At 41.6% G+C, this 21,959-nt stretch overlaps 1 protein-coding gene across 3 annotated transcripts in view; it reads left to right on the top strand.

The window, feature by feature from the left end:
* Nucleotides 1-402: 402 nt before the first annotated feature.
* The window catches only part of cdh4 (cadherin 4, type 1, R-cadherin (retinal)), a 197,840-nt gene continuing 176,283 nt past the window's right edge, over nt 403-21,959 (top strand). For all 3 annotated transcript variants that reach the window (XM_040116214.1, XM_040116213.1, XM_040116212.1), the window contains exons 1-2: nt 403-574; nt 1,859-1,970. In XM_040116214.1, coding sequence (XP_039972148.1) covers nt 518-574; nt 1,859-1,970 — 169 coding nt within the window. In that variant the 5' untranslated portion in view covers nt 403-517. The remainder of the gene's footprint in view (nt 575-1,858; nt 1,971-21,959) is intronic.

Here is a 21,959-nt window from a genome sequence, read left to right as displayed (position 1 = left end):
CGGCAGCTCTTGCTGTACTTGTGCCACGGATCGCGGCCGAGGAGGTAACTGGGGTGTGAAATAGACTCCAATAGACCAGTAAGCTGATGGACACATGAAGGGACTCGGATGGTTGGTTGTCACTCACACCGTCGGACCCGCCTTTGCTCCATTTGAAGTGAAAATATGAATCTAAATAGCCTGGAAAATGCATTTTTCTACCAATAGATCCCAGAAGTGTACGGGGCATCATTACAGGGAGTCATTTGGAGATACAGACCTGAGCACACTGCCATGCCTGCACGGCGGTGCGGTAGGAGGGGTTGTAGTGACGCCGTTATCCAATGGGCACCGGCTTCCTCTGGACGGAGCGCAGCATCTCTGGCTCAGCGGCACTTTTGCGCCAGACAAGTAGGGACGGTCTCTCGCTCGGCACCCGACGAGAAGAAACACGGCTCCGGGAATTACTGAGGTGTTTTTGGCGAAGAAGACTCTTCTCTTCCCCCCTTTTTCTCCCCGAACACGCGGCTTTGCAAAGATGAACGTTGGCTGCGTCATCCTGGCGTGCACCTTACTCGTGGGCGCATCCTCCTCGGTAAGATGAGTTGATTTCTTCACGTCTTTCTCGGCTACCAGTACCGAGGAAGCGCTGCACCGCTGTGGCGCTTGCACGGGCTTTGCAGCGCGCCGCATGAGCCCTCGGAAGTGGCCGCGAGGGGCTTACTTTCTCCCCGCAGTGCTTCGCTGAGAGGCAACACCGTGCGTGTAGTCGAGCCCAGCGCGGCGGCGTTGAGGGTCATTCAGATTTTTTATTTTTTTTTGTCTGAAGTGCGGTGAAAAAAGTCCCAGACAACTCTGCTCGCTGGCATCCCCAGCCTCTCGCCCAGATAAACTGCAGTGCTTTATTGCAGGGGACGGTGGGGTCTAGAGGGGCTTCTCGCTGTGTTTGCCGCGATCAACTTCGTTTACGCACGTTTACGCGCTTGTCATTTCTCCTCGTCCAGATGTCTTAGTGCTCATTTATGGAGGATGACCTCACGAGGAAAATGTGCGATTATAAATAGCTCAGCTTACTTTATCTGCAAACTTGGGAAAATAATTCGCTAGAATTAGCCTTGTTTCCCCAATATATGCTGTAGCCTTGTGGTAGTTTGTGGAGCTTTAATGGAGTTGCCTATATTATTCAACAGACTGCAATATATTTTCTTTTCTAAAAAAAAAAAAAAAACAAACAAAGATGAATGAAGTGGATTGCTGTAAGTGCAATCTGTGGAGAATGAAGAGCTGGAAAACTGGGTGCCTGCAACTAAGCTTATGTATCAACAGTGTCAGCTACTTAAATACATTTGACTTCCTTCTTAAATCTTTTTCACACATGCAAACACACACTCTGTGTGTATCTCTTGCCCCCACACTTTGATTAGCATGCAGTACATACTGAATTTTTAGGTTCAACATGTCATGTTAGCCACAGTTATCATCTTTATAATGGTTGTCATTACTGTCATTATCACCATTTGTGTCATAATTTATTACAATAATCAACATATGATGATGGCAGCAATGTCTGTCATAATAATAATAATGACTTAATGATGATCACCATAATTAAAATAATTGATTCACTCTGTGTGTCTTCCGTGAGACTTGATGTTTCACTACAGAGGTTTAAAGCAGGTGTCTTCAGCCTCAGATATGGATTTCCACACTGCGCTGGTCCGAGTGCAACATGATGTAGTCTGAAGCAAATCACTCACTGTGGCCAGAGAGACTGTGAAGTTCAACATCAGTCTCAAAAGGCTGTGAGATCAGCTTGTAACCTGGTGGCTGCAAGTCAATTTGCCAATGCTTAACAGGCCGTCTTGTTTTTATTCCTCAGGGGGGTAAGGCAGGCCAGCCTCTCAAACCCCCATGCAGACCAGGTTTCTCCCAGACCTTCTACACAGTGATTGTCTCGAGAGACGTACTGCACGGCCAGAACATTCTCAAAGGTAATTCTGCCGCTGCTGGATCTCATTTATTGACTGGTGATATTCTCTCATCTCTGCCCAGATGTGTCTCCAACCCCATAGTGTGATTGAGTGAGTAAGTGTGTGTCTACATGTGTGTCTTGGGGGACATATATTATGGCATGTGGCTCTCCATCACTCCTAAGGAAGGTCAGAACACACTCTGGCTGTGGCTGTGCAATATAAGCGGCTCATCTTGAGCACGGATATGCATACTGTATATTTAAGCAGAAGGATCCAGTTGTGATGGAAATTTGGTTAAAAAAAAAATCCTGCAATGTGATTAAATGTGCCATGACAACAGGTGCTGTCATTTGATATGGAGTTTCATTGATGAATGAACACCTAAATTACATTGATTGCAGTAAAAAAAAACCCCAATACATTTCTTTTGTTTTTTTGATTGACTGAGCAGCAGGTTGACAGAGCAGACTCATTTAAATAGCCTGTTTCGCTTCTCTTCATGTTTACAGCTGGAAGCCCAAAAGTTTTATTTTATTTCCAGTGTTCATTGTAATACATTTTCCAGCCCTTTTATTCTCCTTCTTTTTCAGAGGAATTCAATTCTCTTTTCATTCGCTCCATTTCTTTTCAGTACAGGCAGCGTACTGAATCTACTGTGAGGTTCTCCTCCTGCCATGTGAAATTATGCTGTAGTATCTTCAGTGTGTCTCTTCTATTTGCCGATGAATCTTTATCATAATGGAAAACGGTCCCTCTCAGCATCATCCCAGTGTCCCCTTGACTTTCAGTGGATATGTATCTATAACATAGACCACGTTATATCGAAAGCTTTAAACTCTTTGAACTGCAAGATGAAAAAATTACCCCCAAGATGAGGAGTACTTCAGCATTTTGCAGGATTTCACATCTACTCTATAGGTTTCCGCTATAACAGTCTAGGCTAGACCTACTCTAGACTGTTACTCACACTTGCATGCCGCAGCTCAACAGCAGTGTACAATAAGCCTAGCTCTCCCCTGAAACTTTGCTTTTATAGCCAAATATTTGTCTATTGTTACATGAAATGCTATTTGCCAGGAGGAAATGGCATTCTCATTGTAACAGCTGTTCGAGCATTTTCCGGCTGTGAGCAAAACAATTGAATTATTCTGGAGGTTATTTTGTTATTTAGGAGGCTGACAAGGACAGTGCAGCCAGTCAGTGGGGCGCGCGTTTGCCTGAAGGGGCTCGGGGCTCAAGGTTTCTGCTTGTTTGGAAATGGGCTGAGGCGTCCTTACTGACCCAAACGATGTTAACGGAGGGTGATGTGTCTAGACAGATAACGTATGTTGGTTCCTGCCCCGTGTTTGTCTGTGTTATATGCACATGTGTCTCGGGGGGGATGTTGCACACACATGTGACATGTTCTGGTGTGCAAGCTGTATTAGTTGCCCACGCTTCAATTCAAATAAAGGTTACAGCAAAGCTCAACTGCATCAATTTGATATAGCTTTTGTGCTACATCAGCCCCTGCTTTGATGCCATATTACCTCTGCTCCCAGTCTCTCTTTCATTTTGTCTATCTCTGTGTTTGCTCTGTAAAAATCAGAGAGCCACACTGTCCTCCCAACTGGTCACTCAAAAGGATATGTGCTGCAGCAGCTTTCGTCCTCATGCAATGATTAATGTGCATTGGCTAGCCTTACTGAAGGTCTGTTTTATATACAGTGGGACACAAAGTGGGAAGAGGCTTTTACTACTAATGCTACAATATGTATAACCTGAAACTGTCACTTTCTAAGAAAATGAATGGGCCGGGGATGAGATGAGGGATGGTCTGGGATGCTACAGAGCTGTTTTCTCCCTGGAGAGATGGGCAGTAAGCAATGGGGGAAGGACCAAAGAGCTACGACCCAGCAGGTGCAGTGTGAACCAAGCTTCTATTTCCAGTTGCTGAACAATGTGTGGGCCGCAGCTCTTTTCATGCTGAGGTGGAAGGGGGAATTGTTTGTCCTCTTCTTTATTGTTTTTGATAATGTGTTGGTAGTTTAGAAGTGACTACATAATACTTTTGATGTCAAATTAATTAATGCCGATAAGAGTGAATTGTGATGTGTTGTATATGCCTGGTTGTCACGTTATGTGTCTGCTTAAATGTCCATACTGGTGCTTTTTCACACTTTCCATATCCCAAGGCACACTATAGTAATTTAAATGTGGAGAGCCATTTTCCATTTTACTCAATTTTTTTTACCTTCAAGGAAGCCATTGGTTTCTATTTGTTTCAATATGGACTGATCTATGACTGAGTTGTGTCCTCACTGTGTGGAAATACAATGCAAACTTTAAAATCAACCTGTAATTTATGTATGTATGTGTGTGTGTGTGTGTGTGTGTGTGTGTGTGTGTGTGTGTGTGTGTGTGTGTATTTTTCTTTTTTTTATTGTGATGATTTTTAAGTCTTTAGTATAGAGCTGACAGTGGAGAGATGGCAGGAAATGAGGGTTGAGAGCAATGGGAATGACATGCAACAAAGGTCCCCAGCTGGACGTGAACCAGGGATGCTGCAGGTCATGGTTGCGTACTTAAATATTCAGGCTATGAGGGGACACTGACGTGTAATTTTATCTTTTTATTACACAAAAACACTGATTAAAAAATAAAATAAAATATATATATATATATTCACATGGGTTTAGAGCCTGTGACAGAGGAAGATTTCTCTCAACCCACAAAGAAGCATTTCCATGCTGGTTCCCCACCTTTTTGGCTTGTCACCCTAAAACCAATAAATACCCCATTAAGCAGAGAGTGATGTAACCCTCTCATTTTCATTGTTATATGTTTTTAGAGTCTCTTATGAGGTAAAATTTTCCAGTATTTAATTCAAACATTAAAAAATCCAAAACACAGCAGCATGTCTTGGTCAGCAATTATTTAAATGATACATGATTTATAGTAAATAAATTTACTACAACACTGGTCTCTTCTATAGTTTTCCCTGTAGGTAAAGTCAAGTGTCTGGTCAAGACTTGAAAGGTCATTTTTGAATTGTAATGCATCATTCACTGCCCCCTTTGGTCATTCTGTGCCAGCTTTATAGGTTAAAAAGGCTGTTACGGCTTTGTGGTCGACCATAAAAGACCTTTGTTTAACTAACTCACAAATCTCTGTGCTGCCGCTAAGTTTTGCTGAATAAATCATCCCATGCTTCCATGGAGATGTTTGTCTGAGAGCTGGGTCAGGATTGGAAGGGGAGGCTGTGGCACACAGGCAAGCAGACAGCCGGGCCTTGAGTCGTGGTCCGTGCAGATCCCCGCTGTGGGCAGATAAGCCATGAAAAGAAATATTCCAGTGATTGCACATCGCTATGTAAACCATCACCTTGCTCCAAGAGCCGGAACAGACACCTAGGAACACGGACAAGGGGATGTGGCCTCTGCACAAAAGAAATTGATTTGAAATAGAGTTCAGTCAGGATAGTGTCTCTTTAAGTCACTGTCAACGCATATTTGAAAAGACAGTGGTGATGAGTTTCACCCTTTGCCCCTCGCCAGTCATAAAAGACAGTGAACAACACAGATCTGCATGATTTAGACGCCTGCCTGACTGCATATCTTGCATTATGCCACCCTCATTTTGTGAGAAGGGATTTACAGGATTGCAGAAACCTTGTTTTCGGAAAAAAAATAATTTCAGTTTTTCAATGGAGGCTCTTAGAAATTGTGGACAATTGTTGTGGGCAAATGAGATTAAAAAAACAACGATGATAACTTAATATTTTTGTGGCAGAGTGCATCCCAAGACATGTGTCTATTCCGTAACCAAGTAGACAGCATCATTTCATAAAGCCTGTGCTTTGCCACTTCAGCTCCACCTTTCAAACAGAATGGGCACGTTCTCATTTCCAGTCCCTGTGTTGTCTCTTGAATCACAGGAGATGGACTTGCTCTATGAAAAAATAATCCACAATTGGGTGTCTGTTCTTGCTTCCTTCATCCCAGGGCTTTTAGAACTGCTGCACTGTATACAGGGGGAAGAAATGACACACACTGTACTTGAATCTAAAAGATTAATTTAAGGAGGTTAATGCCTCCATCAGCTATAAACTTTCAGCACGGACTTCCTATTGTTTAGTTCCATCTCTAGAAGTTACACATACAGAATGACTTGTAACATGACCCCAATTAGACTGCAGCAGGGAAATCTGGCAAGGAGCCATATCTGCTTTGAAACAGCCAGCTCAGTGTTGGTTTTGCTGTGGAGAACTTCTGACTCCTAACCTACTATCCAAAGTGACAGGGCTTTCATAAGGACGTCCAGACCCAAGAACTGTGGAGGGGGGTGGGATTATGTTTCCAGGCATTTTATAAGCGGGATGCCATTTTCCTCCTGACTCACAAACGTCGCTCTTGTCCTCCAGAGAGTCTTTCATCTCTGCAGCCAGGACCTGCAGTCTGTGGCGAGCTGATAGAATACAGGTACAGAAGATGAGCCACATCATTTCTCTTTATCTCGCCTGCCTTCTTACAAAACCAAGCTACGCTCCTATATCCCTCAAACTCCCGACAACATGACATACATGCTGAGCCAATTCCATCAAGCAAGCCACCCAAGATATAGTACATGCCACAGCACAATGCTTTTCATCCTGTTTTGTAGTCACTTCTTCAGTGGAGGTAGTAAGTAAAAAAAGGGTTTTGATAGATGGGAAACTGGCTGTCAGCAGAAATATTATTGCGTCTTGTCAGAGCTTCCATGTGAATTTTATTAGTTCTAGTGCACAGATCTCTGCTGATCTCCTCTTGCTGTATACGGGTATTACGTTTAGTTTGACCCGGTTGGTCACTGGGTCATGGCATGCACTCTCATGGAGTTTCATTACAACACAGATAGTTTCATTTCTTTCCCATCTGGTGCCCACTGAGAGACAGGCATGATTCGTTTCGACCTCCTTACATTTATACGGTGAGAAGCTGTCAGGGACGAACCCCAACGCCTGAGACTCCAGCTGCATTTTAAAAGTGCCGTGCACGCTGTCTGTTTGCACTCTACTGGGTGAGATTATGAAGTAGATCTACATTTCCTGACAAAATAGAGGTGAACTAATTGTGCCCTGAATTCTGACCTTCAAATGGAGCTAACCGCAATATTATCAGACCTCAGACTGCATCTGCAAAAGCTGGCGGCAGTGGGTTCAATCATAGAGTGATTATAACGAAAAAAGGAGAAACTAGGCACTTCTGATGGTGTTAGCCAAAAAGAGAGTCCTTGGCAAGGGATTAACGGATAAGAAAGAGGACTGTGTTGGACGAGGGGGTAGAGACTTACTACTGTATTTCAGGAGTCGAGACAAGGGCAAATTTAGAACAAAATCATGGATGAAGTTTGAAGTGGTGTTTCTTTTGTGTTTCTCAGACACTGTCTCCAAATTACAGTTCAACCCTCCTGATGGATGCCTCTCCTTACATAGACTATTAAAAAATATAAGAAAGCACACACAGTCCACATCTATCATTGATGACCTTGTTTTCTGTGAATACTATTTGCATTAGTTATCAAAAACCTTTTTTTAATTGACCGCGCTCCCTCACAATCAATGTGTATTAGTGGTTTACATCTCAGTGCACTTTAACGATCGGTGGCCTTGATTAAGTCTCTATTTTCTTTTTTATGTTCCAGGGCAGAAATGAACAATTTTCCCACTAGGAGACCTCTGTTTCACCTTTTAGCTGTAAGGGTAACCTAGAATCTACCAGTTCATTACAAAGGTTTTTCTCCCCTCCTCTAGGCTCGCAAGGATTTACATGCATCTGAATACAAATCAGGTCTTCAGTACTGAAGTGGTGTTTCTTTAGCTCAAATTATTCACTCGCATGTTATCCTGCTTGTTTGCATTGTCATGACAATGCTGACTTCAGTTTCCTTTAGGAGGATTATTGGATAGATAATGATTATTACAATTAACAGAAAAACAAGAGAGCGGTTTAACTACACTATCCCCTGCAAAAGAAACTGAAGAGAAAAGAATAAAATCTCAGTGCAAGCCTGTCTGAATATAATGTGGAAAATCTCAGTTTTGTACCAGTTTTCCATTTCTTTTATCATCAAATCTGAAATTGTGGCTTTTCAAAGCTGTGTGGCTTTGAAGCCTGTCAACGTTTCTTCCTCGAAGAAATAAAATACATAGGAAAAATAAAAAGCAAGACTCCACATACCGTATAGACTATAAATATTTTTCAGACATCCATCTACCTATGTGATTTTTACCATCAAGTTTCTCTAGCTGACCTCCAACAAGCCCAGCCTGAATGTTTAGAATGTTATGTGCCATTTCTGTGATCGTTGTAATTACTCTGGAGTGGATCTCTATCAGGAGAGGATTCACAATCCAATCTTCAGATCTATTCAGTCCTTCTTCCGGTCCCCGAGGAGGAGGAGGAGGATGAGGATGAGGAGGAGGAGGAGGAGGAGAAGGAGGAGGAGGAGGATGAGGATGAGGATGAGGATGAGGAGGAGGAGGAGGAGGAGGAGGAGGAGGAGGAGGAGGAAGAGGAAGAGGATGAGGATGAAGAGGAGGAAGCTGGCGTTTCCACAAACGCCAGCATATCAGACAGAAATGTTTATTTTAGCAGGATACTTTCAAGTCTGGTCCAGATTTGAAACCAAATAATCTTCAGATCACCAAGTTCTCGCATTCATCATGTGCATATTTTACAATATGTGTTTACTGAGTGATGACCCATGAGACTCTCTGTCTACCCTAGCCGCCCTCTCGCTCAGCTGTGCCTCATTGTTTTTCTCCCCCACCCCATCTTCATTCCTGAGTCAGATGCTCAAAATGACATATAGCTTCTCACTTTATTGATGAATTACGACCAAGCGGTTTGACCTTGTGCTGCCACTTGACCTCACATGTTCTCCAACAGTCATATCCTCAGTCGGCAGCACTGGAGGAGATGAAAAACATGGCCCAATCAAAATGATTTACGTTTGGTTTGACTTAACACATAGATCCTTCTAAGCTGCTGCTAAATGCATCTCCAGAGGGCCACTCTGTATTGTAGTGTACAGCCATTTCTGAAGCCACTGGGCTTTTGCTATTCTATCGCCTTAATTAAAAGACTACACTGTCAAGATGCCTTTGTTCTACAAACTCTAATATCAAAAAGGTCCCTCATCGGAGAGGGGCTTGTGCTCTACTTAATCCTTTGGATTAATTCAGCCTGGAATCTGTATATGATCAGGATGTCTGCATGCTCTCATCTTTATCATATGCTCTTGTTTTTTTTTGTTAAATGTGTAAACACAAAGTTATTTATTTAAATAGGAGCACAGTATATTTTGTGCACTGTGTGTATTTGTGTATTGTGTGTTTGTGTGTGTATGTGTTTGAAGGCAGTGCTCCATCCAGAGGGTGATTATCTTAAATGGAGAAATTAAAGGATTACAAACCAGGCCGGTAATCCAGCTGTCAATCTCACAGGTCATTAGTAAGCAAAGGAGAGGGATGAGGGAGAGAGAGAGAATAATACAGCACAGTGACAGAGAGAGAAAGAGAAAGAGAGAGAGAGAGAGGCATACCTGTTTATAGTGGTAAAGATGTAAACTTGTAAATTAAACAGAGAGGAAGCTTTTCTGTAATCCCATATTAATTAACAATTTTCATTACTAAAACAGAGGATTTGATTTCACCTTAGCAGCTGATGCCACGCAATTACATTTACAGATATTTACAGATCTAATTGTGAAATACAATTTGCCACAGACTATTTAAATATAAGAAAGATGACATTTATTAAATTGCACATTTTGGTGTTAATACACTGAATGAAAGCAACATGCCGTATTGACATTTCTCATAATTTGTTTGAAATAACTTTGCTCATGCTCATAGCCTGGCTGTGAGAAAAGGCGATGTCGTCATGCAACTCAGTTGTTTGGGTTGAGTACGTTAAACTGCATTAGAATATGAATCGGAGCGTGACGGCGTACATTAGAATCCATTTTAAGGATTCACATTGTTATTGTACCTCTTGCTAGTAAAAATTAGTATGCCGATTGCTAACAGAGTGCTAGCGAGTGTTCACAGTTTCTGCTATTCACAGTTTTAAATAGCAAATGAAGGGGTGCAACCACAGTGATGTACACAGCAACATATAAACTGTTTGTGTGTGCTGTAGATTAGCCTTGGTGTTGAAAGATATACAGTGTCCCTACCATTTTTCACTAGGCTCTGAGGCACATAAAAGAAACAATTTGGGAAACGATGGCACCATAAAAGAAAATAGAAACACAAATCCTGACTCCATCATGGAAAATAGGGTAGAAATTGCATCTCCTATGGCGGTGGTGCTTTTTGGATTGGATTGTATCAATTTGCTGTCTATTTTGATCTAAAAAGTGGGCTTTGTGCAGGTTTACTTGCTCATGCACAGTGACTTGTGGATGCCCACTGCTGGGAGCTACTTCTCGTGCAGCTTATATCATCCTATTTAATTTGAAACACACCACTCTCTGTTTCTCTTTTGTTTGTTTTTACATTTTTCATAGATTGTACTTCACCCATTCTTTCTGTTTGAGCTTGAATGTATTTTCTACCGTGAAACTTTCAGTCAGGATTTAGACGAAGCCATTGCTTTTGATCTTGTTGTCATGTTTCTAGGTGCATTTATGCTAAACTTGTGGTACCTGCTACCTCTTGAGCAATGACTGGCTTGCTTTGTCAAAAAAAACACAGTTGTTGCTAGACCGGAGTCGATTTTGATTGTACTTTCTGCAGACAAACTGTTTGAAAGAACAAATTCTAGCCAGAATTCAGAGGGCAGAACTGGAAATAACGATATGGAACCATGCTCCTTTCTGTTGTGATACAGATTTTTCTGTGGGAGGTTGACAAATCTGCAAATATGCTTTGCTGACCTGAAACAACAGAAGATAATCTTCTGTAGAATTGTATCACAATTTAAACTATTCCTTATCTCTGTCATCACCTGATCTAATGTCAGTAAGAAATCCTTTTACATTTTTATTGCTTACTTTGCTTTCTTTCCATGATCACATTATCTCAGCTGCATGTCTGTCTGTCAGTTTCTCTATCTCAAAACCTGAGGGAGCTCATCATGCTACTATATCACTGACTCCCCTATGAATCCATTTCCTCAAAAACTCAGACACCAAACACGGAGCGACTTACTTGTCTTATTTATATTTAGAGCTGCGCTCACATCGAAACAAGTCACATACACAACTTGTATCCCACGCACATACACATGCTGACACGCACTTTAACACTTACTGTGGAGGTTAATTCATTGTAGAGGCCCCCGTAGGTATCTGCACAAATGTTAAATGTGCCATTATAATATTAGCTTTGACCTCAAGATGGGTTTCTTCTACATTGTAATAATCCACCTGCAGACTTGTACATTTCCAATCTCTGCTGGAGAACAAGCACACAGTTAAACTGCCACGAAAAAAAAGATTAATTTCTAAATCTGATTGTACCTTTTGTACTGCTTGCTCACTTCTTGACATATTTTGTGTGTGATGTGGATAGAGATGCACTGCAAATACCCATGAGAAGATTATAGCCATCGGATAGCAACAGTCAGAAATCCACATGAAACATCATTACCATGCCAAAGATGTCCCAGTCGCACACACAAGCGTGTCTTTTGTTGTCTCTGCATAACAAAGCTGAGTTTTTTTGACGTTTGGCATTTTAGTCTTTATTCCGTGAGAGTCTGGTAATTCGTACAGAGGTACAGAGGAAATTCTGGGCTTGAGAACCCACTTTTTTGATTGAAATATGGAAGCAAATCAATAGCGCCTTCCTCTTTGCTTGCAACTTGCAATGCATACACACTCTGGTAGCATCGATCATAGCTTCAGAAGAATCACAGTTTTCCTCTCCCGCTCTTCTCTGTCTCTCTGTGTGCCTTTCTTCCCCTCTCGGTCTCTTTCTCGTGTTTCTCTCTGTAGCCTTGTATGTAGGTTTTCAGATAAAAATAATAGCTCTGAGAACCAACAGAGAAGAGAGGCATGGTTGGGGGGGTTATTGTTGGTGACAGTGTTTGTGCTCTGAACCACAACCCAGCAGTAAAACAATAAGAGCCAGTCTGACTAACTGGGGCCTCTGGGAATAGAGGACTTCTTATTGCCATAAACAGCAATTTAGCCTGGGTAAAAGAAAAAACGGATGCAGCCATATTACTGTGTCATCATGATTACAGCCACCACAGGGCTATGGCAAAGTGAATGATGGCTTTTACATCCAGGCACCTATTTAAATGCAGCGTCAAATTTATAGTTGTGTAAACCAATCTAACATCAAGGCTAATCCAAATGATGACACGCCAGAGCTGCCACAGATAAGTGAACGATGTTTGACACCAGCTCTGTAGTGTGGGGCTCATGTGTGCTGTGCCGGTGTGCATTAAAAGCAAAGAGATTGTTACACCGATGGAATTTGCATACAACACCTAATGTCTGTGCTTACGCATGTAGCCTTTTGATTTGCTGGCCACAGGTTACTGGCTGAACATGCTGTAATCATTTCTAATTTCGGACATGGAATGGTTTGAACAGCTCTCCGGAAGTATCACTGTGAAGCAGAGAGTTAAACGTCCTGGCTGAATGATCTCTGCTGCTTTGCAGGGCCATATACTGCGCCAAACTCACCTGTCATGAATAAACATCCACTACCCGTAGATAACTGCTGGGTTTCCTAATTTGATGTGGTGATTCACAGCTTGAATTGCAATTTTGTTATGGTTTTCCAAGATTCTATTAAACTACTGATATACCACGTGATGCTTTGATCACAGCGCTTTGCCTGCCTGTTATTTTTAACTGACAGCTTTACATGCTTGGGTCAGGCTCAGGGCCTGAAGAGCTCATTATCGTAGAGCTAGGGTGGATGTTGGCAACAATACAAGACCCTCCTCCACCTTCAGGCCCTGCAGCTTGTAGATGAAATGCGAGGAGGAGTTGGAACAAGGCCTGAACATCAGTAAAGTCATATGTGTGATCAACATTGCGAGCTGCATAAGAATTTACACTGAACAGCAAAGAATGGACTTACACTGTAGTACAGTTACAAATGAATAGTGCTATCGGTAGTTCTACTATAATTGTAAAGATGCTAGTCAGATCAAGCAATGTCTTGATGGTATCAACAGAGGGTTATAACATTAAGCACATAATGGCTGAACTGCAATACTGGATAAAATGGAGTCTAAGTCTCTTGTGGATGTTTTGATTTAACAGTTGGTCTGTATATCATCCACAGTGGGGCTAAATAAATAAATTACAGCTTTGTGATACTTCATACTTCAACCACGCTAGTGTTGAATGGTTTCTTATCGCTATGTGATGCTGCTTCTTGTGACGCATGTTGTGACCTCCTTGAGATTGATAACCCCTGTCTCTCTCCCTCCTCAATGTTCTGTTTTACTCTCTTCATTCGTCTCCTTATCTGCTCTTCCTGTGCTTAGTGTGCATCATGTTAGATTTGCTACCTTTCACTTTCAAAATTGCCTTGTTACTGAGCTTTTAGCTTAGCATCCAGCTTAGCCTAGCTCACTAGCTTGGAAGAAAAGCTGATTTCTGGTAATGTTACCTTATTTGTTAGGGCACTCCAGATAGCTTTCGCTTCAGGCTTGATAACAGGTCTAGTTAGCAACAGCACAAGCATAGCCTTGTCACCAGGTTTCTTGGGAAACTGGGATCTCTTGCCATAACTTAATCTGAACTGCCATAACTTAAACTTAATCTTTATCGCAGAACTGGAGATACAGTAATTATTCAGAAATTGTGTCATTTTGTTGTCATTCTTGAATTTCAGTGAGATTTTCTGACAGTATTATTATGAAAAGTACCTGTTAAAAATAAGGTTGCTGACGACATATGGCTTTCCTTTTTTAGTGCTCATCTGAAGTAACTACAGTGTAAGTGCTGCCATTTCAGTGATGACTTTGTCCAGTTGTTCTGATGGTTTGGTTATGTGAGCGTTGCTTAAGGACATTTTGTTGTAACATGGTGAAAACTGTCTTCTGCACTCAGTGCTCCACCTGTTGAATACCTCACTGCACTCTGGTCTTGGGGACTGAGTTTTGCATGTCTGATGAAGCCACTTGTTGAACCACCTGCATATTTTATCCGTAGTTAACAGATTATGCACTCTGCCTCATTCCCATTTACCCTCACAAAATGTTTTATCCCACAGGTGTAAGCTTCCATTTTAGCAGGAAAGTGATTAAAAGAAACAGCTGCAGGCTGGAAAGTTGAGCCAATTTTATTAATGGAGCAACTGCATTTTAAGACCCTGCTTCAGTATTTAGATCACTTGTGGTAACGTTAATGCAGTTTTGGAGAAGGCAGCTTGGTTTAAGTGCATATAGTATGGTATGGTACTGTTAAGCGGATGTGAACAAACACAGCCAAACTGGTGTCAAAAATATTGTAAAATATTGTAAATATCTCAATACTTGCACTGCAGTCCTAAATCACAGCATGTATTTTCATTCTAATTTAATCAAATCTTAGCATTAATTTCTTAGCTGCCAACAGAGAGGAAAATGCAAAAGAATCTCTAATTTTGTCTTGTTAATAGGCATTAACAGAGACTGGTAGCAGTGCCAAAATGTTAGCTGTACCCTGCAAATGCTTGAAGATGCTGTTTTCACAATATTCTCTCAATTATCAATCCCCTCCAGTCATTCACGTTTAATATGCAGAAGCCACATCCACTCGTCACAACACTGTAACTGTAAGAACAGTAAACCAAAAAGAACGGGGAGGTTCAAAGATATAGAGAAATTTGTATACTAATGAATTGTAAAGATGCAACTGAACTGGCCAGAGTGACCAAACTGAATCTACACGCACAGCCTGACAGAGAGTGAGATAAGATCATTTTATCTGCTGGGGTAATTCTATCAAGCAAAGACATCATCAGGAACGGGTCACACATGGATCACTAGCCTTAAGCCTCCTCTCCTCTCCTCTCCTCTCCTCTCCTCTCCTCTCCTCTCCCCATACTCTTAGTACTCTCTTCCCTCCTCTCTGTTTTGATATTCTCCCTTTCCTTTTCCCCCTGAAAGACTTTTAGATCCAATTTGCAGTCCTCCCTGTGCCTGCGTCGCCATCTCTCTCAGCTTCAGTGTATTCACCAGCCTGAAGCTCTGTGTGAACTTCACTTCACACTCTGGAGATTGTATCTGTCGTTCTAGGGAGAAATGGAGCAAACAGGGGATAAGATGTTGACAGTCAATGTCCTTTTTCACTATTTTATAGAACATATGATACATTGTATACACATTTTTGTAGTTCTGTGTGTGTGCATGTGGATATGTGTGTGCTTGAGCTTCCTCCTGTTTTCAATAATCTTACCACACACCACCACAAGTCAGAAGCAGGGCCCTTGCAGGCTGCATTCTAAATACTCTCAAGGCTGGAGGCAAAGCAACATGAATTTCAATGAATTATTAAACAGGATTATTTATTTACTTCCTCCGCACCCTGAACCACCTAACTGGCAAATCTACATAGCATTTTTTCGAACCTGTGGCACATTTGTATGCATAATTTACTCTCACAGTTGAATATTTTCTTTAGGATGTTGAGCTTAGTCTATTCTCTGTTCACCTTTGGGAATCACCCCAATAGACTTTGCAGTGTTGTAGGTCTAATGGACTTTGATTCTACATTGCATTGCACTTATCTTCAGGAAGAGATTGATTTTGAAATATCAATTAGCATATTTTGTTATGTGGCCATCATATGGTGCTTCTGAATTTTGGTTTGTTTTAGATTAATGACAGTGTGTGAAGTTATATTGATCTCGCGAGCATATGTGTGCCAAACGTGTGTGTGTGTGTGGATGTGTGTGTGTGTGTGTGTGTGTGTGTGTGTGTCAGACTATGTTGGCTGTGGAAAAAAGAGATGAATAAGCGAGCAGAGGACTGGAGCCCTGCCAGCCCGTGAGACTCCAGCGCACTGCAGATGAGCCAAACCTCCATCCATTCACATGGAGCTCTTCACGGCGGGGTGACGACAAGATCCCACCGTCAGTGTGTTGGTCACAATTTGTGTGTTGCTATGTTGATGTGCAACATAATTCTGTAGAGGTTTCCATTAACAGATATTGTGCCATCTTAAAGGCACGATTTAAAATAAATCAGAATTCCAAAGAGCCAACAACCTTGGCTTTAATATGAAAATTAATATGAAATTTAATGAGAAAATCTTACTAATCTCATGGTAAACATCATTATGTATTTATAAAACCCTGTTTTGGATCATTAATGGCACAGCAAACATCAAACATGGCACCTTAATAGAAGCTAACAGCCCATGTGTAACTGAAGCGCAGAGTGTGTGACCTACGTAAATAGCACACAGATGAAAAGTCAATCAAGGTAAATGAGATGGCACCTCCATTCCTGCTTTCTGAGCCGGCCAGTACAGCTTTACCCTGCCATTCATCCAGTGTGATAAAGTGTGTGTGTGTGTGTGTGTGTGTGTGTGTGTGTGTGTGTGTGTGTGTGTGTGTGTGTGTGTGTGTGTGTGTGTGTGTGTGTGTGTGTGTGTGTGCGCGGTCAAAGACATCAGCAAGTCTAACACTGCAGTGATGGAGGATCCTGCAGGAGGGCAGTTAGACTACAGCAGCATCCTCCTAATATTACTGCCAGGGGTGCAGCATGTGCTTGATAACACTGATAGAAATATGAGTGTTGTGTCAGGACTGAATCAGTTAATAAATGGACCCCTCAAGGCAAATAAATGCACATGAATTGTGGTGTGTTTTACAGGCTTTCTCTGTAAATACTGCCAGTCAGGCACAGACACCTTGTGTTTTACCAAGATTTATGATTATTAAGGAACTGTTGTCAGTTTTTCACTGGAGGAAAAACATTCCTGTGGCTCAGTGAGTCTTTGTAGTTAGCTGGACAGCATTTGATTTGAAAATGCATTTATTTACATACCGTATAGCACATGGATTAAATGGAGATGCAAAATGCATGCAAGGTAAAAATGCTCAGAGCAAGGAATTTTCAAATAGTCTTTCACCTTTAAAATGTTTGATACTAAAGTCGCATCCTGAATGCAAGTTCACAAGTCAAATTTGTTGCAAAAAGATATGCAGATGCTAGGAATATAAAGACAAAAGTCAAGCACAAATTGCTTTCTTTTGGATGGGTACCCAGAAACCAAGTTTCAGAAGGAGCAAAAAGGCAAAAAGTCAAAGATGCACTCCCACACAAAGGAAAAAGCAAACTTGTGTACAGCTGCTGTACGGCAGCACATGGCTGCCACCATGACAAAAAATTCTGCTCCTTTTCTCATTATAATGAGAGAGTTTTCTGGTTATAACAAGATCTTTTTTGGATTGTACCACTACTTTCATGTTGAAATGGTATATTTTTCTCATTAAAATGACAGACAAACATCTCATTATAACAAGACACTTAAATTCCCAAAAAGATTAGTTAGTATGATGTTATCACAAGAAACATTCACATGTCGTTAGAAGGAGCAATAGGTTGAATCAAAACTTAATGTGAAGACATTTTAATCAATAGAAAACAGAAGAATTGACAAAGATTTTGTTTAAATCATGCGGGTAAAGCCATAATTTGAGGGGTGTTTACATAAACAAAAATTTTAACTGAAAATCTGAAAGTTTTGTAATGGTCTGTTAGATGGATCCAAGCACACTATTCTACATCAATGTTACTACTGATGGATTTCTTCTCTGAGAAAAATGTTTTTTCTTTCAACATTCTTCTTTGTCTATGCATACAACCATCCACTGTGCTCTATAATGGAAAAATCTTGCTGCCAAGCAAACTTATCTTAATAATTTAAATCAGTCATTGTCAATTTCTCTGATGTCCATAGGCTACAATGTCCTCTCATTAGTCTTTGACTAGATCTAGTTGTTAAAATGAGAACACTTTGAAAGACTGTTGTTATTATGACATACTGGTTCATCTTTTTAGAAAAAAAAGTTCCTTGTTGCAGCAAGATAAGTTTAGATATTGCTATAATGAGAAAAGTTTCCTGTAATAATGAAATAAGTGCTTAAAAGAAACCCATGTGTCATCATTATGAGAAACTGAGCAGATTATTTTTCTTCTCGTGATTTTTCCCAAAGCTTCTTGAAGCGTCCTCTGGCCATGCACTGTGTGGAAGTCTCATTTGATTGTTGAGTTTGACACAGCAGGTGCAGAGCACACCTCTGACGTCTACCTCTCTCTGACCAGTCAGGCCAGCAGGGTGCATAACAACACCTCCTCCACATATACAGTATGAAGTAGAGTGGAACCACAGGAAGTAGTTTGATGTGTGAGCTCTGTGCTGTATCTGACGCCACTGAGCGCGTGGGCTGGGGTCTGGCTGTGGCTTCCCAGGGTGGCCTCACCTCCGTCCTACCCGCTCCTGAATGTCTCTTTAAAGTGCTGGCTGGAGGTTAAGTGCTGACAGGCGTGTATTATGGCTTCCTTGGGTTTTGTTATGTTGGGAGAAAGAGCTATGCTGCGTTGTCATATGTAGTCTTGTAAACGCTGCTGTATCAAATCCAGCTGAGCCGAACTTAGTGCTGCAGAGCTCAGGTTACATGGCCAACAAATTCATCAGAGAAACGGTATGCTGGCATGATGCTAATGTGCTCTGACATAATAGAATATAAAGGATGTGTGAGGGAAGTTGCAGTAGATATCTCTCTGGGCTCCTCCCTTTCATCACATGGCTATGCACTGCAGCATCCACAGCAGGGTCTAAACAGAGGAGAGCTGCACTGATGACATGCTGTCAAGGAGAAACAGGGTGAGGAGCTGAACTGGGCTAACGTAGGCAGACAATAGCGCTGCCTGCTGCTCTCTGTGTCTGCCTCTGTTCCAGTCTACCTCACTGTCTTTTTCTGTATACATTTCCCTGTCTCCCTTTTTTCTACATCATCATTTTTCATCCTGCTGTGCTCTTTGACATTTATCCCCCTCCTCATTATTCACCCCTCTCTCTGAATGCTCTTTGGTGTGGTCTCTTGTCTAGCTTGTGTTGAACCTTTCTGTGATGCCTCTGCCCATTTTATTTGTTTATTGAATCAAGGCCACAACAGTGAGCTCTGACAGGCCTCTCCATCATGCTTGGCCTAGTGATTGATCTCTGATGGGCTTCAGAAGACTAAGGATTTACAGAACAAACAAAGAGTTTGCACACAAGATGCGTGTGAAACGTCTCACACACACCAACATACTCTTCCAAACAATAGCTGACGTCAAAGTTATATGGTGAGAGCTAAATGAACTGAATTTCTGTCTTGTCTACTGTTTGATTAAGTTGAAGCGATTTCCAGCACGTTTCTCTGCTTAAGATGTAAACACTCAGAGTAAAAGCCCTTTTATTCACACTTATTTAGATTAGGCTCCATCAGCCCATTAGCATGGATGCTGCGGCCCCTTGGCAAGAGCTCTGCTTCTGACATCCAACTCAATCATTTATGCTGCCCAGTGCCAGTGTCCATGTCCAGCACAGAAAGATGGCACATGTGCAGGGGGTGGCAGCCTGCTCCTCAGATGGCCTCACTACATTTGTATAAATCAGCACAGTTTTAAATAAGCTACATATTGTGATACAGGACAGTATTAACTATACCTTTTTTCGCTGTACAATTCTTGGACCTGTGTAAATCAGGCGATATTGATTCATCAAGCTCTTTCAGTGTCGTTACAAAAGAGAAAACTACCTCAGCTGCCTCTGTCTGATTTCTACATGTGTGAAATGGGATCCAAACTGCACCACAGTCTGCTTCCATTTACACAGAGGGCGCCACTGATAACAAATGATAACAGTGAGATCTCAGAAGGATGTCTGAGTAAAATGGTCGGCTCATTCGACAGATTACTGTGACGTGTTGGGCTGCAATGACAAAGCATTCAGCGTGAGAAATGTATTGATGAGTATATGCATACAGGACAGAAGGCTAGGGTCTCATGTGACACATTAGAGGGTAATGAGAAGGAACAAGGGGGAGGAACAGAGAGGAAGACATTTGAGTCAGAGGTGCACAAACTGTCCTGAGACACAGCAAAAAGAGAACATCATCAGGGAACACTTATAATCACAAACTACTGAGACTTCCTTCCCCCTGCTTTTTCTCTGGATTTATCTTCTTTCCACTCTCTTTTCAATTCTCATTCTTTCCCATCCTTGCTCTCTCATGCTTCACTCTGCTCTATTTTCTATTGTTCACTGATGCCCTTTGACCTTTCACTGCACTGGCCTCTTTCCCGCATAAACACATTCCATTAACAGTAAGTTACGTCATTCAGATAATTCATAAATATACCTCTGCCAACATTTTTCATAATTGCGTTCCAATGGGCTCCAGGGAGCTCTTATTTCTATATGATATGAATTCCCAGAGGTTTCTCTTCATCGTTGGTCACTGAAATGTCACCAAATGTGACATTTAGACCATCTGAACTACGTTTCATTTCTGCAAAAAGAGGTCTGGACTTTACATGATTAAACCTTGGTAGTCATTCTTGGTGTACTTATGAGGTCTGTCAGTGTCCGCTGTATCTTCAGGAAGTGTTGAATCACGGCAATACTGGGAGTGGAATGCCAATTCCTTTCGGGGTGAAAGCCATCGTTAACTGAAAACCATATATCATTATTCTTTAATTGAATTGGTGTCGTTCTATTTTTCCTGGTTATTTGCTGGAACAACAGAATCACTTCTCATCAATGTGGGCATGTCAGTGAAAGAGTGAGTTAGTTAGGGACTGGGGTGTGTGTGTGTGTGGTGGGGGGGGCAGAAAAGATGAGTGAGTGAGGTAATGAAATTCCCATGTGGCTTGTCCATCCCCAAGCTCGGTACATTAATGAATGAGCAGAACTTGCCTGTCACTTTGGAATTGGAGCACACACACAACAATAGTCCTTTCCCTGACGCGGAGCGCTGTGCAGGAGGGCTTCAATTTGCTTCTGCTCTCCCACAGAGCTTGGCATTCAGTAGAGCGTTCCTTATTCAGAGAAAGCATCCGCGGCAAAATAAAACTAGTGCCATCTGCTCCATCTCCCCTTGCTTCCTGCCACAAAGCAGATGATTATCAACTGGAGCCTGCTCAGCTTCAGCAGAGCACTGGAGCATCTCAGCCAGCAACCAAAATATCAACTGTTTGAATTTGGAAATTCGCATGACAAGTTGACAAGTTGCAGGCTTCCTGTTTTGCACTTAGATACTCTGTAATGTGCTTGTTCTCTGTATGCATGATCCATTGGCATTTTATGCAGTACAACACATTTTTAAAATGCCACGCATAATTACATTTCATGTAACATTCTGCTTCTGTATTCTTCATTGTTAGCAGAAATACTAGTAACAGTGTATGCTTTGAAGGCTGATATTTTGCCCATTTCCTGCTCTGTTAGCACAGACACACAATCATGACCAAAAGATAGCCAGAAACAACACAGGACACTAGAAATGGACACCATGGGGGTCCATTCATACCCTCCTGTGCTTTTTTTTAATGCAAAGTGTGTCTCTCAGCAGGCCACTGTGTCACATCTAACTACAACCACGAGTGGTACATAATAACACACCCTTAGCTTTGCTTACACATAGAACCTTTGATGACTGAAGATTTCATATGAGAGATTTTCTACATAGGGTAAGGTCTTAAAGATAAGTCTAGTGTTATTCTGTATTTATCTTATTACCAACAGATCCAAATAAAAGCCCATAATCGATATGGTTGATCGCACTAACAAGTATTGTGTCTATAGCCAAAACCTACTACATTGCTGTCCAAAAACAATTAAAAACAAATCATTGAGCCACACCATTACACTGGGTGACATAGTCTCACATTACCATGAACACATACACACACTTTAGTTTATTTTGAGTACATCCCACATACAATGTCCTGCTTGTCGTAAGCACACCAAATCCACAGCCGTAAGTAGTCCTCATCCAATGTGCTATTTATTCCTGTTTGAGTAAGATTTGCC

Source organism: Xiphias gladius, chromosome 21 (assembly GCF_016859285.1).
Source record: "Xiphias gladius isolate SHS-SW01 ecotype Sanya breed wild chromosome 21, ASM1685928v1, whole genome shotgun sequence".
In the NCBI taxonomy this organism is placed as follows: domain Eukaryota; kingdom Metazoa; phylum Chordata; class Actinopteri; order Istiophoriformes; family Xiphiidae; genus Xiphias; species Xiphias gladius.
Note: the sequence above shows the minus strand (reverse complement) of the source record. Positions and strands in the feature narration are given on the sequence as shown.